Source organism: Amphibalanus amphitrite, unplaced genomic scaffold (genome assembly GCF_019059575.1).
Source record: "Amphibalanus amphitrite isolate SeventyFive unplaced genomic scaffold, NRLGWU_Aamphi_draft 000079F_arrow, whole genome shotgun sequence".
NCBI classification, from domain to species: Eukaryota; Metazoa; Arthropoda; class Thecostraca; order Balanomorpha; family Balanidae; genus Amphibalanus; species Amphibalanus amphitrite.
In genome coordinates, this window is record NW_024881575.1 from 237,789 (window position 1) to 257,945 (window position 20,157).

At 51.2% G+C, this 20,157-nt stretch overlaps 1 protein-coding gene across 3 annotated transcripts in view; it reads left to right on the top strand.

The window, feature by feature from the left end:
- The window catches only part of LOC122379482 (motile sperm domain-containing protein 2-like), a 71,810-nt gene extending 54,687 nt beyond the window's left edge, over positions 1–17,123 (top strand). For all 3 annotated transcript variants that reach the window (XM_043361716.1, XM_043361717.1, XM_043361718.1), the window contains exons 9-11: positions 14,252–14,449; positions 15,305–15,574; positions 15,885–17,123. In XM_043361716.1, the coding sequence (XP_043217651.1) occupies positions 14,252–14,449; positions 15,305–15,574; positions 15,885–15,941 (525 nt within the window). In that variant the 3' untranslated portion in view covers positions 15,942–17,123. The remainder of the gene's footprint in view (positions 1–14,251; positions 14,450–15,304; positions 15,575–15,884) is intronic.
- The last annotated feature ends 3,034 nt before the right edge of the window (positions 17,124–20,157 follow it).

Below are 20,157 nucleotides of genomic sequence, written 5' to 3' on the forward strand. Positions count from 1 at the left end.
ACCAAGTACTTATGGAAATACCAAGCAAATACCAAGTACTTTGGCAAATACCGAGTACTTATGCAAATACCAAGCAAGTACCAAGTACTTTGGCAAGTACCGAGTACTTTGGCAAGTACCAAGCAAGTACCAAGTACTTTTGCAAGTTCAGCAAGTTTTTCGCCAATATCGAAGCTTCTAGACGTCCGATCGTCACCGGAAAAACACCATTCGATCCCAAATTTTCTCCCGAATCTTTTTATGGCCAAAGCGACGCGGAGCGAGCCAAGATATCTTGTTTAATTATTCATTTGAGTAGGATTTCGGGTTTTTTGAAACGCTCAGTTTTTGCAGCGAGCTTTTTCTCTTAGGGCTTGCGAGATATCTGCGTGCACACATATCTCTTCAACATTGCGCGCCTCACAGGAATGCGGCTGAATCACGTGCGATTGTGAGTGAGGTACCCCCAGTTGGAAGATTCGGCTGTAGAATTGTAGTTTTAAATACGTAGTTTGACGTAGATCTCGGAAAAGTGAGATACGGCCAGAAATGAGTGTGGGTATGTACCTCCGTCCTGAAGATTATGATCGGCGCCGATTGAAATAAGTCGCCGTGCATATCTCGGCTTATTGACGACCGATTGACACGGGACAAACACCGATCGATACCAAATGGCTCTGGGGGGGGGGGGATAGAGTGGCAAGTTTTTCTACCCGACGAACCCGGAATTATCCCGAGGGTGTAGGGGTGGGAGTAGAGTCGGGGGAACAAGGGGGGGGGGGGGCGAGTACAAGTACCAAGCAAGTACCAAGTACTTTCGCAAGTACCAAGTACTTTTACAAGTACCAAGCAAGTACCAAGTACTTATGCAAATACCAAGCAAGTACCAAGTACTTTGGCAAATACCGAGTACTTATGCAAATACCAAGCAAGTACCAAGTACTTTGGCAAGTACCGAGTACTTTGGCAAGTACCAAGTACTTTTGCAAGTTCAGCAAGTTTTTCGCCAATATCGAAGCTTCTAGACGTCCGATCGTCACCGGAAAAACACCATTCGATCCCAAATTTTCTCCCGAATCTTTTTATGGTCAAAGCGACGCGGAGCGAGCCAAGATATCTTGTTTAAATATCCATTTGAGTAGGATTGCGGCTTTTTTGAAACGCTCAGTTTTTGCAGCGAGCTTTTCCTGTTAGGGCCTGCGAGATACCCGCGGAAACACATATCTCTTCAGCATTGCGCGCCACACAGGAATGCGGCTGATTCACGTGCTTTTGTGAGCGAGGTGCTTCCCTCCGGGAGAAATTCGCCGTCCCCATATGCTTAACACAGAGCCGAGCGGCGGCTGACAGGTGGCCGGCTCTCGGGAGATCGGCAGCCGACACTCGAAAAATCGACAACCCGCCGCTGAATGCGCGTGCGGCAGTGCTGAGCCGAGTCGTTCCCACGGTCTGAGGTACCCCCAGTTTGAAGATTCGGCCTTAGAATATGTAGTTTTAAATACGTAGTTTGACGTACATCTCGGAAAAGTGAGATACGGCCAGAAATGAGTGTGGGTCCCTCCGTTCTGAAGATTCTGATCGACGCCGATTGAAATAATTCGCCGTGCATATCTCGGCTTATTGACGACCGATTGACACGGGATAAACACCGATCGATACCAAATGGCTCTGTGTGTGTGTGGGGGGGGGAGGGGGTAGAGTGGCAAGTTTTCCTACCCGACGAACCCGGAATTATCCCGAGGGGGTAGGTGTGGGAGTAGAGTCGGGGGAACGGGGGGGGCGAGTGCAAGTACCAAGTACTTTCGCAAGTACAAGTACCAAGTACTTTGGCAAATACCGAGTACTTATGCAAATACCAAGCAAGTACCAAGTACTTTGGCAAGTACCGAGTACTTTGGCAAGTACCAAGCAAGTACCAAGTACTTTTGCAAGTTCAGCAAGTTTTTCGCCAATATCGAAGCTTCTAGACGTCCAATCGTCACCGGAAAAACACCATTCGATCCCAAATTTTCTCCCGAATCTCTTTATGGCCAAAGCGACGCGGAGCGAGCCAAGATATCTTGTTTAAATATCCATTTGAGTAGGATTTCGGGTTTTTTGAAACGCTCAGTTTTTGCAGCGAGCTTTTTCTCTTAGGGCTTGCGAGATAGCTGCGTGCACACATATCTCTTCAACATTGCGCGCCTCACAGGAATGCGGCTGATTCACGTGCTTTTGTGAGCGAGGTGCTTCCCTCCGGGAGAAATTCGCCGTCCCCATATGCTTAACACAGAGCCGAGCGGCGGCTGACAGGTGGCCGGCTCTCGGGAGATCGGCAGCCGACACTCGAAAAATCTACAACCCGCCGCTGAATGCGCGTGCGGCAGTGCTGAGCCGAGTCGTTCCCACGGTCTGAGGTACCCCCAGTTTGAAGATTCGGCTGTAGAATATGTAGTTTTAAATACGTAGTTTGACGTACATCTCGGAAAAGTGAGATACGGCCAGAAATGAGTGTGGGTACCTCCGTCCTGAAGATTCTGATCGGCGCCGATTGAAATAATTCGCGGTGCATATCTCGGCTTATTGACGACCGATTGACACGGGACAAACACCGATCGATACCAAATGGCTCTGGGGGGGGGGGGATAGAGTGGCAAGTTTTTCTACCCGACGAACCCGGAATTATCCCGAGGGGGTAGGGGTGGGAGTAGAGTCGGGGGAACCAGGGGGGGGGGCGAGTACAAGTACCAAGCAAGTAACAAGTACTTTCGCAAGTACCAAGCAAGTACCAAGTACTTATGCAAATACCAAGCAAGTACCAAGTACTTTGGCAAATACCGAGTACTTATGCAAATACCAAGCAAGTACCAAGTACTTTGGCAAGTACCGAGTACTTTGGCAAGTACCAAGCAAGTACCAAGTACTTTTGCAAGTTCAGCAAGTTTTTCGCCAATATCGAAGCTTCTAGACGTCCAATCGTCACCGGAAAAACACCATTCGATCCCAAATTTTCTCCCGAATCTCTTTATGGCCAAAGCGACGCGGAGCGAGCCAAGATATCTTGTTTAGTTATCCATTTGACTAGGATTTGGCGTTATTTGAAACGCTCAGTTTTTGCAGCGAGCTTTTCCTGTTAGGGCCTGCGAGATACCCGCGGAAACACATATCTCTTCAGCATTGCGCGCCACACAGGAATGCGGCTGATTCACGTGCTTTTGTGAGCGAGGTGCTTCCCTCCGGGAGAAATTCGCCGTCCCCATATGCTTAACACAGAGCCGAGCGGCGGCTGACAGGTGGCCGGCTCTCGGGAGATCGGCAGCCGACACTCGAAAAATCGACAACCCGCCGCTGAATGCGCGTGCGGCAGTGCTGAGCCGAGTCGTTCCCACGGTCTGAGGTACCCCCAGTTTGAAGATTCGGCCTTAGAATATGTAGTTTTAAATACGTAGTTTGACGTACATCTCGGAAAAGTGAGATACGGCCAGAAATGAGTGTGGGTCCCTCCGTTCTGAAGATTCTGATCGACGCCGATTGAAATAATTCGCCGTGCATATCTCGGCTTATTGACGACCGATTGACACGGGATAAACACCGATCGATACCAAATGGCTCTGTGTGTGTGGGGGGGGGGGGGGAGGGGGTAGAGTGGCAAGTTTTCCTACCCGACGAACCCGGAATTATCCCGAGGGGGTAGGTGTGGGAGTAGAGTCGGGGGAACGGGGGGGGGGCGAGTGCAAGTACCAAGTACTTTCGCAAGTACCAAGCAAGTACCAAGTACTTTTACAAGTACCAAGCAAGTACCAAGTACTTATGCAAATACCAAGCAAGTACCAAGTACTTTGGCAAATACCGAGTACTTATGCAAATACCAAGCAAGTACCAAGTACTTTGGCAAGTACCGAGTACTTTGGCAAGTACCAAGCAAGTACCAAGTACTTTTGCAAGTTCAACAAGTTTTTCGTGAATATCTAAGCTTCTAGACGTCCGATTAACACGGGACGAACACCAATCGATCCCAAATTTTCTCCCTCATACTTTGATTGCCAAAGCGACGCGGAGCGAGCCAAGATATCTTGTTTAATATACCATTTGAGTAGGATTGCGGGTTTTTTGAAACGCTGAGTTTTTGCAGCGAGCTTTTCCTGTTAGGGCCTGCGAGATACCCGCGGAAACACATATCTCTTCAGCATTGCGCGCCACACAGGAATGCGGCTGATTCACGTGCTTTTGTGAGCGAGGTGCTTCCCTCCGGGAGAAATTCGCCGTCCCCATACGCTTAACACAGAGCCGAGCGGCGGCTGACAGGTGGCCGGCTCGCGGGAGATCGGCAGCCGACACTCGAAAAATCGACAAGCCGCCGCTGAATGCGCGTGCGAAGATGAACGGGGTACCGCCGTTCCGGAGAGACGGCTGGAAAATTCCACCGGCCGGCCCGGCGGCAGTGTGTCGGGCGGCGGGCGGCGGGGCGGGGTTTCCCCGTCCAGCGGCCGGCAGCGCTCAGCCGAGTCGTTCCCACGGTCTGGCGGCCAGCTGGGTGGGGGCGGGGTGGGGAGTGGGGCGGCCGATGTCCAGCCGCTTCTCCACGGGCAGGTGCTGCCACCTGCGCAGTAGTTCCACTGGCGGCCGCCAGGCCCGTGTGCGGGCCGTGCGCGGTAGTTCCGCCAGCGGCCGACAGAGGTCGCGCGCGTCGTGTCTAACCTGACGAAGCTACAAAAAGTTAGATAACTTTAATAAGAGGGACGGTAAAGCCACAATTCCAACGCTGAATGTTGGGCAAAAGCAAAGGGATCCAACACAGCCATCTGTATTTACTGTATTTACCCTTTTCAGTCAGCGATAAGCCCCAGCAATCGCACCGCTGCAAAACTCGCAAGCTGTTCACCGTGCAGGGTATTGCATTATAACCACCCACCGGCTCCCTCAACGTATGTGTAATCGCTTAATAGGTAGGACGCGAAAAGCAAGTGAGAAATGATATCTCGGAAAAGTGAGATACGGCCAGAAATGAGTGTGGGTCCCTCCGTTCTGAAGATTCTGATCGACGCCGATTGAAATAATTCGCCGTGCATATCTCGGCTTATTGACGACCGATTGACACGGGATAAACACCGATCGATACCAAATGGCTCTGTGGGGGGGGGGGGGGGAGTAGAGTGGCAAGTTTTCCTACCCGACGAACCCGGAATTATCCCGAGGGGGTAGTTGTGGGAGTAGAGTCGGGGGAACGGGGGGGGCGAGTGCAAGTACCAAGTACTTTCGCAAGTACCAAGCAAGTACCAAGTACTTTTACAAGTACCAAGCAAGTACCAAGTACTTATGGAAATACCAAGCAAGTACCAAGTACTTTGGCAAATACCGAGTACTTATGCAAATACCAAGCAAGTACCAAGTACTTTGGCAAGTACCGAGTACTTTGGCAAGTACCAAGCAAGTACTTAGTACTTTTGCAAGTTCAGCAAGTTTTTCGCCAATATCGAAGCTTCTAGACGTCCGATCGTCACCGGAAAAACACCATTCGATCCCAAATTTTCTCCCGAATCTTTTTATGGCCAAAGCGACGCGGAGCGAGCCAAGATATCTTGTTTAGTTATTCATTTGAGTAGGATTGCGGGTTTTTTGAAACGTTGAGTTTTTGCAGCGAGCTTTTCCTGTTAGGGCTTGCGAGATAGCTGCGTGCACACATATCTCTTCAACATTGCGCGCCTCACAGGAATGCGGCTGATTCACGTGCTTTTGTGAGCGAGGTGCTTCCCTCCGGGAGAAATTCGCCGTCCCCATATGCTTAACACAGAGCCGAGCGGCGGCTGACAGGTGGCCGGCTCTCGGGAGATCGGCAGCCGACACTCGAAAAATCGACAAGCCGCCGCTGAATGCGCGTGCGGCAGTGCTGAGCCGAGTCGTTCCCACGGTCTGAGGTACCCCCAGTTTGAAGATTCGGCTGTAGAATATGTAGTTTTAAATACGTAGTTTGACGTAAATCTCGGAAAAGTGAGATACGGCCAGAAATGAGTGTGGGTCCCTCCGTTCTGAAGATTCTGATCGACGCCGATTGAAATAATTCGCCGTGCATATCTCGGCTTATTGACGACCGATTGACACGGGATAAACACCGATCGATACCAAATGGCTCTGTGGGGGGGGGGGGGAGTAGAGTGGCAAGTTTTCCTACCCGACGAACCCGGAATTATCCCGAGGGGTAGGTGTGGGAGTAGAGTCGGGGGAACGGGGGGGGGCGAGTGCAAGTACCAAGTACTTTCGCAAGTACCAAGCAAGTACCAAGTACTTTTACAAGTACCAAGCAAGTACCAAGTACTTATGGAAATACCAAGCAAGTACCAAGTACTTTGGCAAGTACCGAGTACTTTGGCAAGTACCAAGCAAGTACCAAGTACTTTTGCAACTTCAGCAAGTTTTTCGCCAATATCGAAGCTTCTAGACGTCCGATCGTCACCGGAAAAACACCATTCGATCCCAAATTTTCTCCCGAATCTTTTTATGGCCAAAGCGACGCGGAGCGAGCCAAGATATCTTGTTTAGTTATTCATTTGAGTAGGATTGCGGGTTTTTTGAAACGTTGAGTTTTTGCAGCGAGCTTTTTCTCTTAGGGCTTGCGAGATAGCTGCGTGCACACATATCTCTTCAACATTGCGCGCCTCACAGGAATGCGGCTGATTCACGTGCTTTTGTGAGCGAGGTGCTTCCCTCCGGGAGAAATTCGCCGTCCCCATATGCTTAACACAGAGCCGAGCGGCGGCTGACAGGTGGCCGGCTCTCGGGAGATCGGCAGCCGACACTCGAAAAATCGACAACCCGCCGCTGAATGCGCGTGCGGCAGTGCTGAGCCGAGTCGTTCCCACGGTCTGGCGGCCAGCTGGGTGGGGGGCGGGGTGGGGAGTGGGGCGCCGATTGCCGGCCGCTTCTCCACGGGCAGGTGCTGCCACCTGCGCAGTAGTTCCACTGGCGGCCGCCAGGCCCGTGCGGCAAGCGGGCCGTGCGCGGTAGTTCCGCCAGCGGCCGCTAGATGGATACCGCCGCGCGCGTCGTGTCTAACCTGACGAAGCTACAAAAAGTTAGATAACTTTAATAAGAGGGACGGTAAAGCCACAATTCCAACGCTGAATGCTGGGCAAAAGCAAAGGGATCCAACACAGCCATCTGTATTTACTGTATTTACCCTTTTCAGTCAGCGATAAGCCCCAGCAATCGCACCGCTGCAAAACTCGCAAGCTGTTCACCGTGCAGGGTATTGCATTATAACCACCCACCGGCTCTTTTAACGCAAGTGTAATCGTTTAATAGGTAGGACGCAAAAAGCAAGGAAGACATGATAGGTAGGTGAAATAAAATACGAATTGAAATTAAGCATAACTCAAATCAAATTGCAATCAATCATTGGAAACAAATCAAAACGAACTGTGACCAAGGGAAATTTGGAAGGTCTTTGGTCGTCTTAACACGTCTGATTTAAACGTCGGAAAGGAACAAGTTCTTTGCGGTATTTAGGCAAGTAAATACCAAGTATTTTAGAACAAGTTCTTTGCGGTATTTAGGCAAGTAACTACCTTTGGCAGGTTTTCAGTACATTACCAAGTAGCAGGTGATACAGCAAGCTGGCAGGTATTTTGGCAAGTTCAAGCTGGCAGGTATTTTGGCAAGTTCAACAAGTTTTTCGCGAATATCTAAGCTTCTAGACGTCCGATCAACACGGAACAAACACCAATCGGTCCCAAATTTTCTCCTTAATCATTTTATGGCCAACGCGACGCGGAGCGAGCCAAGATATCTTGTTTAAATATCCATTTGAGTAGGATTTCGGGTTTTTTGAAACGCTCAGTTTTTGCAGCGAGCTTTTTCTCTTAGGGCTTGCGAGATAGCTGCGTGCACACATATCTCTTCAACATTGCGCGCCTCACAGGAATGCGGCTGATTCACGTGCTTTTGTGAGCGAGGTGCTTCCCTCCGGGAGAAATTCGCCGTCCCCATATGCTTAACACAGAGCCGAGCGGCGGCTGACAGGTGGCCGGCTCTCGGGAGATCGGCAGCCGACACTCGAAAAATCGACAAACCGCCGCTGAATGCGCGTGCGAAAATGAGCGGGGTACCGCCGTTCCGGAGAGACGGCTGGAAAATTCCACCGGCCGGCCCGGCGGCAGTGTGTCGGGCGGCGGGCGGCGGGGCGGGGTTTCCCCGTCCAGCGGCCGGCAGCGCTGAGCCGAGTCGTTCCCACGGTCTGGCGGCCAGCTGGGTGGGGGCGGGGTGGGGAGTGGGGCGGCCGATTGCCAGCCGCTTCTCCACGGGCAGGTGCTGCCACCTGCGCAGTAGTTCCACTGGCGGCCGCCAGGCCCGTGCGGCAAGCGGGCAATGCGCGGTAGTTCCGCCAGCGGCCACCAGATGGATACCGCCGCGCGCGTCGTGTCTAACCTGACGAAGCTACAAAAAGTTAGATAACTTTAATAAGAGGGACGGTAAAGCCACAATTCCAACGCTGAATGTTGGGCAAAAGCAAAGGGATCCAACACAGCCATCTGTATTTACTGTATTTACCCTTTTCAGTCAGCGATAAGCCCCAGCAATCGCACCGCTGCAAAACTCGCAAGCTGTTCACCGTGCAGGGTATTGCATTATAAGCACCCACCGGCTCTTTCGACGTAAGTGTAATCGCTTAATAGGTAGGACGCAAAAAGTATGTGGGAAATGATAGGTAGGTGAAACAAAATACGAATTGGAATTAAGCATAACTCAAACTGCAAACATTCATTGAAAACAAATTAAAACGACTGAGACCAAGGGAAATTTTGAAAGTCTTTGGTCGTCTTAAGACGTCTGATTTAAACTCTTTGCGGTATTTAGGCCCGCAAGTAAATACCTTTGGCAGGTTTTCAGTACATTAGCAAGTTTTCAGTACATTACCAAGTAGCAGGTGATACAGCAAGCTGGCAGGTACTTTGGCAAGTTCAACAAGTTTTTCGTGAATATCTAAGCTTCTAGACGTCCGATTAACACGGGACGAACACCAATCGATCCCAAATTTTCTCCCTCATACTTTGATTGCCAAAGCGACGCGGAGCGAGCCAAGATATCTTGCTTCCCTCCGGGAGAAATTCGCCGTCCCCATATGCTTAACACAGAGCCGAGCGGCGGCTGACAGGTGGCCGGCTCTCGGGAGATCGGCAGCCGACACTCGAAAAATCGACAAGCCGCCGCTGAATGCGCGTGCGGCAGTGCTGAGCCGAGTCGTTCCCACGGTCTGAGGTACCCCCAGTTTGAAGATTCGGCTGTAGAATATGTAGTTTTAAATACGTAGTTTGACGTACATCTCGGAAAAGTGAGATACGGCCAGAAATAAGTGTGGGTCCCTCCGTTCTGAAGATTCTGATCGACGCCGATTGAAATAATTCGCCGTGCATATCTCGGCTTATTGACGACCGATTGACACGGGATAAACACCGATCGATACCAAATGGCTCTGTGGGGGGGGGGGGGAGTAGAGTGGCAAGTTTTCCTACCCGACGAACCCGGAATTATCCCGAGGGGGTAGGTGTGGGAGTAGAGTCGGGGGAACGGGGGGGGGCGAGTGCAAGTACCAAGTACTTTCGCAAGTACCAAGCAAGTACCAAGTACTTTTACAAGTACCAAGCAAGTACCAAGTACTTATGGAAATACCAAGCAAGTACCAAGTACTTTGGCAAATACCGAGTACTTATGCAAATACCAAGCAAGTACCAAGTACTTTGGCAAGTACCGAGTACTTTGGCAAGTACCAAGCAAGTACCAAGTACTTTTGCAAGTTCAGCAAGTTTTTCGCCAATATCGAAGCTTCTAGACGTCCGATCGTCACCGGAAAAACACCATTCGATCCCAAATTTTCTCCGAAATCTTTTCATGGCCAAAGCGACGCGGAGCGAGCCAAGATATCTTGTTTAATATACCATTTGAGTAGGATTGCGGGTTTTTTGAAACGCTGAGTTTTTGCAGCGAGCTTTTCCTGTTAGGGCCTGCGAGATACCCGCGGAAACACATATCTCTTCAGCATTGCGCGCCACACAGGAATGCGGCTGATTCACGTGCTTTTGTGAGCGAGGTGCTTCCCTCCGGGAGAAATTCGCCGTCCCCATACGCTTAACACAGAGCCGAGCGGCGGCTGACAGGTGGCCGGCTCGCGGGAGATCGGCAGCCGACACTCGAAAAATCGACAAGCCGCCGCTGAATGCGCGTGCGAAGATGAACGGGGTACCGCCGTTCCGGAGAGACGGCTGGAAAATTCCACCGGCCGGCCCGGCGGCAGTGTGTCGGGCGGCGGGCGGCGGGGCGGGGTTTCCCCGTCCAGCGGCCGGCAGCGCTCAGCCGAGTCGTTCCCACGGTCTGGCGGCCAGCTGGGTGGGGGCGGGGTGGGGAGTGGGGCGGCCGATGTCCAGCCGCTTCTCCACGGGCAGGTGCTGCCACCTGCGCAGTAGTTCCACTGGCGGCCGCCAGGCCCGTGTGCGGGCCGTGCGCGGTAGTTCCGCCAGCGGCCGACAGAGGTCGCGCGCGTCGTGTCTAACCTGACGAAGCTACAAAAAGTTAGATAACTTTAATAAGAGGGACGGTAAAGCCACAATTCCAACGCTGAATGTTGGGCAAAAGCAAAGGGATCCAACACAGCCATCTGTATTTACTGTATTTACCCTTTTCAGTCAGCGATAAGCCCCAGCAATCGCACCGCTGCAAAACTCGCAAGCTGTTCACCGTGCAGGGTATTGCATTATAACCACCCACCGGCTCCCTCAACGTATGTGTAATCGCTTAATAGGTAGGACGCGAAAAGCAAGTGAGAAATGATATCTCGGAAAAGTGAGATACGGCCAGAAATGAGTGTGGGTCCCTCCGTTCTGAAGATTCTGATCGACGCCGATTGAAATAATTCGCCGTGCATATCTCGGCTTATTGACGACCGATTGACACGGGATAAACACCGATCGATACCAAATGGCTCTGTGGGGGGGGGGGGGGAGTAGAGTGGCAAGTTTTCCTACCCGACGAACCCGGAATTATCCCGAGGGGGTAGTTGTGGGAGTAGAGTCGGGGGAACGGGGGGGGCGAGTGCAAGTACCAAGTACTTTCGCAAGTACCAAGCAAGTACCAAGTACTTTTACAAGTACCAAGCAAGTACCAAGTACTTATGGAAATACCAAGCAAGTACCAAGTACTTTGGCAAATACCGAGTACTTATGCAAATACCAAGCAAGTACCAAGTACTTTGGCAAGTACCGAGTACTTTGGCAAGTACCAAGCAAGTACTTAGTACTTTTGCAAGTTCAGCAAGTTTTTCGCCAATATCGAAGCTTCTAGACGTCCGATCGTCACCGGAAAAACACCATTCGATCCCAAATTTTCTCCCGAATCTTTTTATGGCCAAAGCGACGCGGAGCGAGCCAAGATATCTTGTTTAAATATCCATTTGAGTAGGATTGCGGGTTTTTTGAAGCGCTGAGTTTTTGCAGCGAGCTTTTTCTCTTAGGGCCTGCGAGATACCCGCGGAAACACATATCTCTTCAACATTGCGCGTGACATGGAATGCGGCTGAATTCACGTGCGATTATGAGTGAGGTACCCCCAGTTGGAAGATTCGGCTGTAGAATATGTAGTTTTAAATACGTAGTTTGACGTACATCTCGGAAAAGTGAGATACCCCATATGCTTAACACAGAGCCGAGCGGCGGCTGACAGGTGGCCGGCTCTCGGGAGATCGGCAGCCGACACTCGAAAAATCGACAACCCGCCGCTGAGTGCGCGTGCGGCAGTGCTGAGCCGAGTCGTTCCCACGGTCTGGCGGCCAGCTGGGTGGGGGCGGGGTGGGGAGTGGGGCGGCCGATTGCCAGCCGCTTCTCCACGGGCAGGTGCTGCCACCTGCGCAGTAGTTCCACTGGCGGCCGCCAGGCCCGTGCGGCAAGCGGGCCGTGCGCGGTAGTTCCGCCAGCGGCCGCCAGATGGATACCGCCGCGCGCGTCGTGTCTAACCTGACGAAGCTACAAAAAGTGAGATAACTTTAATAAGAGGGACGGTAAAGCCACAATTCCAACGCTGAATGTTGGGCAAAAGCAAAGGGATCCAACACAGCCATCTGTATTTACTGTATTTACCCTTTTCAGTCAGCGATAAGCCCCAGCAATCGCACCGCTGCAAAACTCGCAAGCTGTTCACCGTGCAGGGTATTGCATTATAACCACCCACCGGCTCTTTCAACGTAAGTGTAATCGCTTAATAGGTAGGACGCAAAAAGCATGTGAGACATGATAGGTAGGTGAAACAGAATACGAATTGGAATTAACCATAACTGAAATTGCAAACAATTCATTGATAACAAATTAAAACAAACTGAGACCAAGAGAAATTGGGAAAGTCTTTGGTCGGCTTAAGTCGTCTGATTTAAACGTCGGAAAGGAATAAGTTCTTTGCGGTATTTAGGCAAGTAAATACCAAGTATTTGAAAGATTCTGATCGGCGCCGATTGAAATAATTCGCCGTGCATATCTCGGCTTATTGGCGACCGATTGACACGGGACAAACACCGATCGATACCAAATGGCTCTGGGGCGAGGGGGGGATAGAGTGGCAAGTTTTCCTACCCGACGAACCCGGAATTATCCCGAGGGGGTAGGGATGGGAGTAGAGTCGGGGAACGGGGGGGGGGGCAAGTAGAGTGGCAAGCTTTTCTACCCGACAAGTACCAAGCAAGTACCAAGTACTTTTACAAGTACCAAGCAAGTACCAAGTACTTATGCAAATACCAAGCAAGTACCAAGTACTTTGGCAAATACCGAGTACTTATGCAAATACCAAGCAAGTACCAAGTACTTTGGCAAGTACCGACTACTTTGGCAAGTACCGAGTACTTTGGCAAGTACCAAGCAAGTACCAAGTACTTTTGCAAGTTCAGCAAGTTTTTCGCCAATATCGAAGCTTCTAGACGTCCGAACGTCACCGGAAAAACACCATTCGATCCCAAATTTTCTCCCGAATCTTTTTATGGCCAAAGCGACGCGGAGCGAGCCAAGATATCTTGTTAGAGGCCCATTTGAGGCCAACTCGAATGGGGGGGGGGGGGGGCACGGGCCCGTGTGCCCCCCTTGTGTGCGCCCTTGATAGCGGCTGACGTCATACGGCACGGAATGCCGTATCATTCAGCCGTTTTGTGATACGGCGCGGCCTTATAACTGCGTATCACTGAGCCGTGTTATGCGGCACAGTCTACCTATGCAGCGTATCGCTAAACTGTGTCACACTGCACAGTCTACCTCTGCGGCGTATTGTGTAATGCGGCACAGTCTACCTATGCAGCGTATCGCTAAACTGTGTCACACTGCACAGTCTACCTCTGCGGCGTATTGTGTAATGCGGCACAGTCTACCTATGCAGCGTATCGCTGAACTGTGTCACACGGCACAGTCTAGCTCTGCGGCGTATTGTGTAATGCGGCACAGTCTACCTTTGCGGCGTATGATGTCATGCGGCACAGTCCACCTATGCGGCGTATTGTGTAATGCGGCACAGTCTACCTACGTGGCGTATGGTGCAGTGCGGCACAGTCTACCCATACAGTATGTAGCTCTCGTGTAATGCGGCACAGTCTACCTACGTGGCGTATGGTGTATTGCGGCACACTCTACCTATACAGTATGTAGCTCTCGCTGTGTAATGCGGCACATTTTACCTACGTGGCGTATGGTGTATTGCGGCACAGTCTACCTATACAGTATGTAGCTCTCGCTGTGTAATGCGGAACAGTCTACCTACGCGGCGTATGGTGAAATGTGGCACAGTCTATCCATGCAGCGTATCGCTGTGTAATGCGGTAATGTAGCGTCTCGCTCAGCTGTGTTCGCATTATCACATCCCCTGTAAACTAACTGCATCTCCCGTCAGTTTGGAAATTCTGCCACAAGCCGCACAATCCGACCTTTTACGTACAGCCTGCATACGCGTCTGTAGTCGTATTGGTCGTTTACGATTGCATCAGTGGCTGTTTTCTGGAACATTTGTGCGATGAGAAGCATGCGTATAAGCCCACAGCTGAGGATCGAATTCCAGAGAGTCATCTCGCCGGCAATTCCATCGCGATCGTTGCGCAATTTGAAATTTGGAGGATGGATTGTTTTGCTCATTGCTCTGACCACAGACAATTTACAACAACATGGAAAGACATCCGTCAAATTAGTTTCTTTACTACCTGTAATCAGACGATCCGTGCTATGAAGCTCAGCCAGTGAGTGCACTCCCCGGCACGGGTGAACCACCCACACTGTTCCGTCCGCAGGTAAAGATCACGGCGCCGGAGAAGTTCCGCGTGCGCCCGTCGTGCGGTGTGGTGGCCCCGGGTCGCCGGGTGACGGTCGAGCTGCGCCTGGCGCCCGGCGTGGCCGCCCAGCAGGCCGTCTGTGAGAAGTTCCTGCTGGTCGCCGCGCCCGTGCAGCCGCAGCAGGTCGCGGCTGGTGACATGGACACCATCTGGCGGGTGAGACAATCGAGTCGGCGGCGGAGAAACGTTTGGATTTAGTGTGGGGAGCCCTGAGCTGGCGGTGAATTCTGCCATCCTCGCTATCCTGAAGTTGTCGCTTAGACTATTTAGTATTTGATATTATCGATATTATTTTTGATATTATTATTTTGATTTGATTGTATTTGATAGGCAATTTCATACCAATGAAAAACTCAAAATTAGTCAACACAGTTGCAGAACATCTGAAGATGCGGTTTGGTTTCAGTTCCCTTAATTTCACTTGCATTTTTTTGTATGCTATAATATAATTGTATTTCAAATTTCCCACATGCATAGACGCTGTTCGTGCCCTGCTCCCGCGTCTGATCTCTCCAGTCTCGTCTCCACTGTTCCATCCCTTGACCCCGGGCCTAGTCTCTCCGCTGTCTGTATCCTGGTCCCTCGTCTTGTCTGCCCGCTGTTCCGTGCCCTGGGTCACGTTTCATAAAGCGAGTCCGTAACTTACGGCGGTTTTTGGTCTTGTATTGCAAGTGCATGTGAAGCGATGACGTTAGGTTGAATCGTTAAATTTATTTATCTTGCAAGCAAGAACAGAAGGGAGAAGGGGAAATAAATTTATCACTTCACATGCACTTGCAATAAAAGACCAAAAACCGGCGTAAGCTACGGTCTCGCCTTATGAAACGAGGCCCTGGTCCCGTGTCTGTTCTGACCGTTGCTCCGTGCCCTGATCTCGTCTCCGTTCTGCTCACTGTTCTGTGCGCTGACTCCTCGTGTGTCGTCTGCCCGCTGCCCTGACCCCTCTTGGCTGTTCTATCCTCCACCGTTTGCCAATCTGTTCTGACTGACCCCTATCTGTTCTGCGCGCAGACGCTGCCGGCCGAGGTGCGGCTGGAGCGCCGGCTGCGCTGCGCCCCGGCCCCCGAGCGACCCCTGCTCACCCTGGTGCGCGGCCTCGGCCAGCAGCTCGAGTCCGTGTCGCAGCGACTGGCGCGCCAGCAGGCGCTCTCGCAGCAGGTGGCGCGCCACGGGGCAGCCACACACCGCTGGCTGGTGCTCACGCTCTTCATCGTGGCCGCACTGGCGCTCTGCAACGCCTACCTGCTTTACAAGTCGTCCGGCGTGTGCGACCTGACACAGGCGAGTCGCCACCGCCAGGCGCCGCAGCTGGCGCACGGATCCGTGCGACCATAGTCCAGCTGCTGAATTAATGTTTTGTAAATGCGAGTGCGATAAATACTGGACCGAAGAATTCTGGCTTGTTTGTCACTTGATTTGCCCTTCCATCTCATCCACATGTATTCTTTGAACACCTTATCTACATAGGTACTGCCAAGCCCATTGACCCTTTCCGCACTACAGTCTCCAACACTCATCATTTTCTTCTCATCATTTAATAGCGTGGTGCAACTGCTACGTTTTAACTGTTATGCGATGTTCTGTTTTACAGGCGGATATAATCGGGACGCCGTTCACGGTCCCGGGACTGTCCAGCTACCGAAGGTGATCTCCCGGATCAGAAACGTCTTGTGATACCGACTCGTGATCCAAAGCCGCGTGTCGGTGGGACAGAGTCTGGCGCGAGTTGGTGGTTGCCAGCCCAAGAAACCCCAGATGCACAATGAATGCGGAGAAATGCGGTGGACTGCAGTCCTTTCCGGAGGCGTTATCTGACCCATCTGTCGTCCTTTCGGTTTGCGTCATCGTAAGCGATGATTTGACAGTGTATCGATGCCTGCCTAATGTCAAACGCCCTACATTTTTTCTATGCGTGTTCTTTGGGTAACAGGGCCCTTAGTTACACGATGCAAAGACACTCGTTCACCAATATTGTTTTGGATCGGTTAAAACTTGCAGATCACATGCCTAGTTAGAAGGTAAGGCTGTTTGTGACTGTAGAGATGGCTCGCTAAGGGGAGAAATGGTTATCTTTCTACAAGGCTGAATGTAGCCTGGTGAGGCTGGAGGCCTTGCCAGCTGAGGTTTACTGCTGGCAAAGCAATATTCCTGCTTGGAGCTTAACCGTTGCCATGGACACGAGCGGGACAAAACGTAGCGAGAAATGTCGCTGTGGACAGCCACCGTGTCGGCGTGATGCGCGCTTCTTTGGCCTCGGGAAACGGCATTGGGCTGGCCGAGTTCGGCACTGGCTCTGTTATGGTATGGAATTATGGGTGGGCTTCAGCCACGTAGCGTGTGGGAAGGGTTTCGGTGCGAAGAGTGTGGGTGATTCGGCTCGTACGAGGTATGTACATATTTGATTATTTGTAGCAGTTATCAGCGTTGAAGAAACCGTAATGTGTGAGATTCGCATACGTCAAGGCACAGACTTATTCATATATATATCGAGAAGTCTGTGGCCAAGGACATCATGTGGTTGCGATCGAGTCGACACCTGCGAGCCCGCTCGGTGGTGTTTGATGCTCGGTCTGCCTAGGGACCACTGTAACGTGTGTTCGATGTCTGTCCTGTATATGCACATGGCGAGTCTGCGACATTTTGTCGTAAAACGGCCGCTCAAGTATACACGACGTGACAGCCGAACGTGGCGTGTGTATTGCATATGCTAAATATTGTGTACTGCGTAAAATTGTCTGAGAATGATCAAATAAACATGTTTGTATATTGATGCAAGCACAAGTGTAAGTGCCATTTACTGCTAACAGTTGACAATAAACCGGCACGAATGTCTCGGATTTCATTCGTATCGGCACAGATAAGCTGCTTCATTGAATACAGATTTATAGTTACCTACTATGGACGTCAAAGCCCTTGAGACCCCACTTTTTTGCGATAATTTTTAAATGCGTCAACTCTCGTTGACAATATTCTGGCAATGTGTGTTTCAGAACCTGCCGAAACTTTTATTCCTAAGGTATTTTGACGCCAAACGATTATGAAAGGTACTTCTCATTCACTCGTAATGTTAAATTTCACGGAACGAATCTGCTGTTTGGGTAGAGGCTACGCGCTCATGGGGCGGAGCCACGTAATGACGTCAGCGCTAAGCTCCGCCCTACCCCTCCGGCGCTCCTTGCCCGGCGACCGGTCACTCGCGTCTCTCGCTCCATTCAGGCTTGATGGTGGGCGGTAGCTGGTAGCGGTAGCGGGCGCTGGTAGATGGCATTTAGAGCAGATGGCGCTGGTGGCGAGGCTCGAGTGTGGCCGAGCGCAAGCCTCTGCCCGGGCCTGAATTGACCTTAGCATTACGAGTGAATGAGAAGTACCTTCCATAATCGTTTGGCGTCAAAATACCTTAGTAATAAAAGTTTCGGCAGGTTCTGAAACACACATTGCCAGAATATTGTCAACGAATGTTGACGCATTTAAAAATTATCGCAAAAAAGTGGGGTCTCAAGGGGTTTGACGTCCATAGTAGAGCCGCCGTATGTGTCTGCGTCAGTGGCGGTATGAATATGGACGGTCAGTGCGCTGCAGAAGCGGTTGTAATGTTGTTACGTAGTTACCAGCTTCGCGCTCACATATTTCCACATTGCTCGTAGTGTATCCATAACAATTGGGATAGCAGATAACGATAATAAATCATTATTCAGATGCACTTACCCGTACCTACTGGGACAAATTGGAAATAATGCACAAGGCTTTCGATGTGAAAATATATTGGACACTGTGTTCAGCTGCTCACAGATATATAGAGGGTATTCTCATATCGAAAGCTTGATGCGTGTAATTTGACACAAATGCAGTTTTTTCAACATTGGTACCTGACAAGTACAACTATAGGTATTTGACTTATTCTTCTAATATTTGGTCCCGTTTTCAGAATCCAGTAATGCTTTTCCTAATATATTTTCAGCGAGTGATCGCTACCGCTGACTGGCCTCTTTAATCTGTTTATGGACCTGCTTCATCAGCGAATATACCAGTGCCGTCAGGTTCCGTCTCATTTTTCTCAAAGACATATAGCTATAGGCGGGGCTAGCCAGGATCTGCTCTGTCCTGGCTGTCTGCGCTCGCCCAAATATAGCCTCGGACTGTCCGGCTTCGCTCAGCTTCTTGCGTAAGAAGCTAATGGACGCTCAGATGCCTCCCCAGCCGAAAATGGCACTAATGGCTCGTGGGCATCACGAGCCGTCAACGTATCATCAAAGAACTCGTTTCATTAGCCCGCACCCCACTGGGGTCTGCGTATAACGCGCCCTACTGGGGAGAGGGGGGAGTGGGCTATTCATAGCCCCCCTCCTAACTCCGAAACTACTGGGCCGATCGTCAAAGTTCAAACGGTGTCTGATAGTTCCGGAAAAACTGTCGAACAAAACCTAATTTCATTGACCTCAAGGTCACCGATGACTTCACAGGTCAGGTCAAAGTAAAAATTATCAATGTTTGGCTTGTTAACATTTTGGGCTCTGGCCGCCGTCTTACAAGTCAGATCAGGTTCATTTTTTATTTACACACTCGTGAACAGATGCTTAAGATACCCTGAAGGTACCAAACTTGTACTTTGATTTTCAGGTCAGGGTCAGGTCAGGTCATCACAGGTCACGGAAATCTTACATCATGCATTTGTCACGTGACACATCTTTTATGGTCCATTTAGGGCTAGATTTCGAATTCGATGTCGTTTATGTCGTTTGAGGTCATTTTGAGTTGAATTTAGCTTAGGGCAGGCCACTTCAGGTAAAAAAAGGTCAAATTTTAAAGTTGAATAAAAAAAACGTGTCTGTCGTACCCCCCCCCCCCCATCGGGTTCCCGGGGACCCACGAGTCCGAGAGGCCCAGCGGCGCCATTTGACCGCTGAGGGTTAACGATGGCCATATTTCGACTCAGAAGGGCCCCATGGGGCTCGCTAGAGCACCTCATGGGCCCTAAATAACCACACTAAGATCTCCATAAGGGCCCCACGCCGTCTTATGATGGCCTCTTGCAGCTTTTAAGGGCCCCTCGGTGGTCTCCAAAGGCCCGTTACTGGCCTCTGATAGTTCTTACTCAGCACCAGTATCATCTAAAGGCTGACATCTACTGATGACATTTGAGGGCCCCACACCAGTGACTCTGAGGGCCCAACCGGCGTCTGACAGTACCATGCCGGTCTCCAAAGGACCCCACAGGACTTCTTCTGCCGGCCTAAGGGCCCCTTGCCGGTCACTGAGAACCCCCTGCCGGCTTGTAGAGGGTTCGCGTCAGCAGCCCTAAAGGCGCCACACCCGCCTGTAACGGCTCCACACCAGCGTCTATGAGGAGAGGGCCCACAGCAACGCCTGTAAAGACTCTCACCGCCGCATCTGAGAGAATTGCACTAGCACTTCTGAGCGCCCACACCGGCACCTGCATGACGGCCCCACACCAGTGCCTCTAAAGGCCCCTTACCGGCGGCTCTGAGGGGCCCTACGCCGGTGATTCTAAGGGTGCTACCGATAACCGAAGGCACCACACAAGCCCTTAGTGTCGCTGAGCTTTAACCCTTGCCGGCACAGGCCATTTTGCGTCCTTCGACGGCACAGGGGGGGGGGGGGGAGGGGTTGGTACGACCCCCTCGCGTTTGGCCCCTGATCGAGCTAGAGCTTTGCAGAAAAAACGAGCGTGTTGCCCGTCACGAGAGGAAGCCGATGATACCCAATTTTAAGGTCCTAGGTCATCGGGTGACCTTCCAGGTCAGGTCAATGACCCGAAAACCGGGAAAATCGGGACCTGTTAGAAAGTCGTAAAGTGTGGCTGCTATGTGGTTTTCCGGGGTGCTGATCACGAATATCGTGTTAGT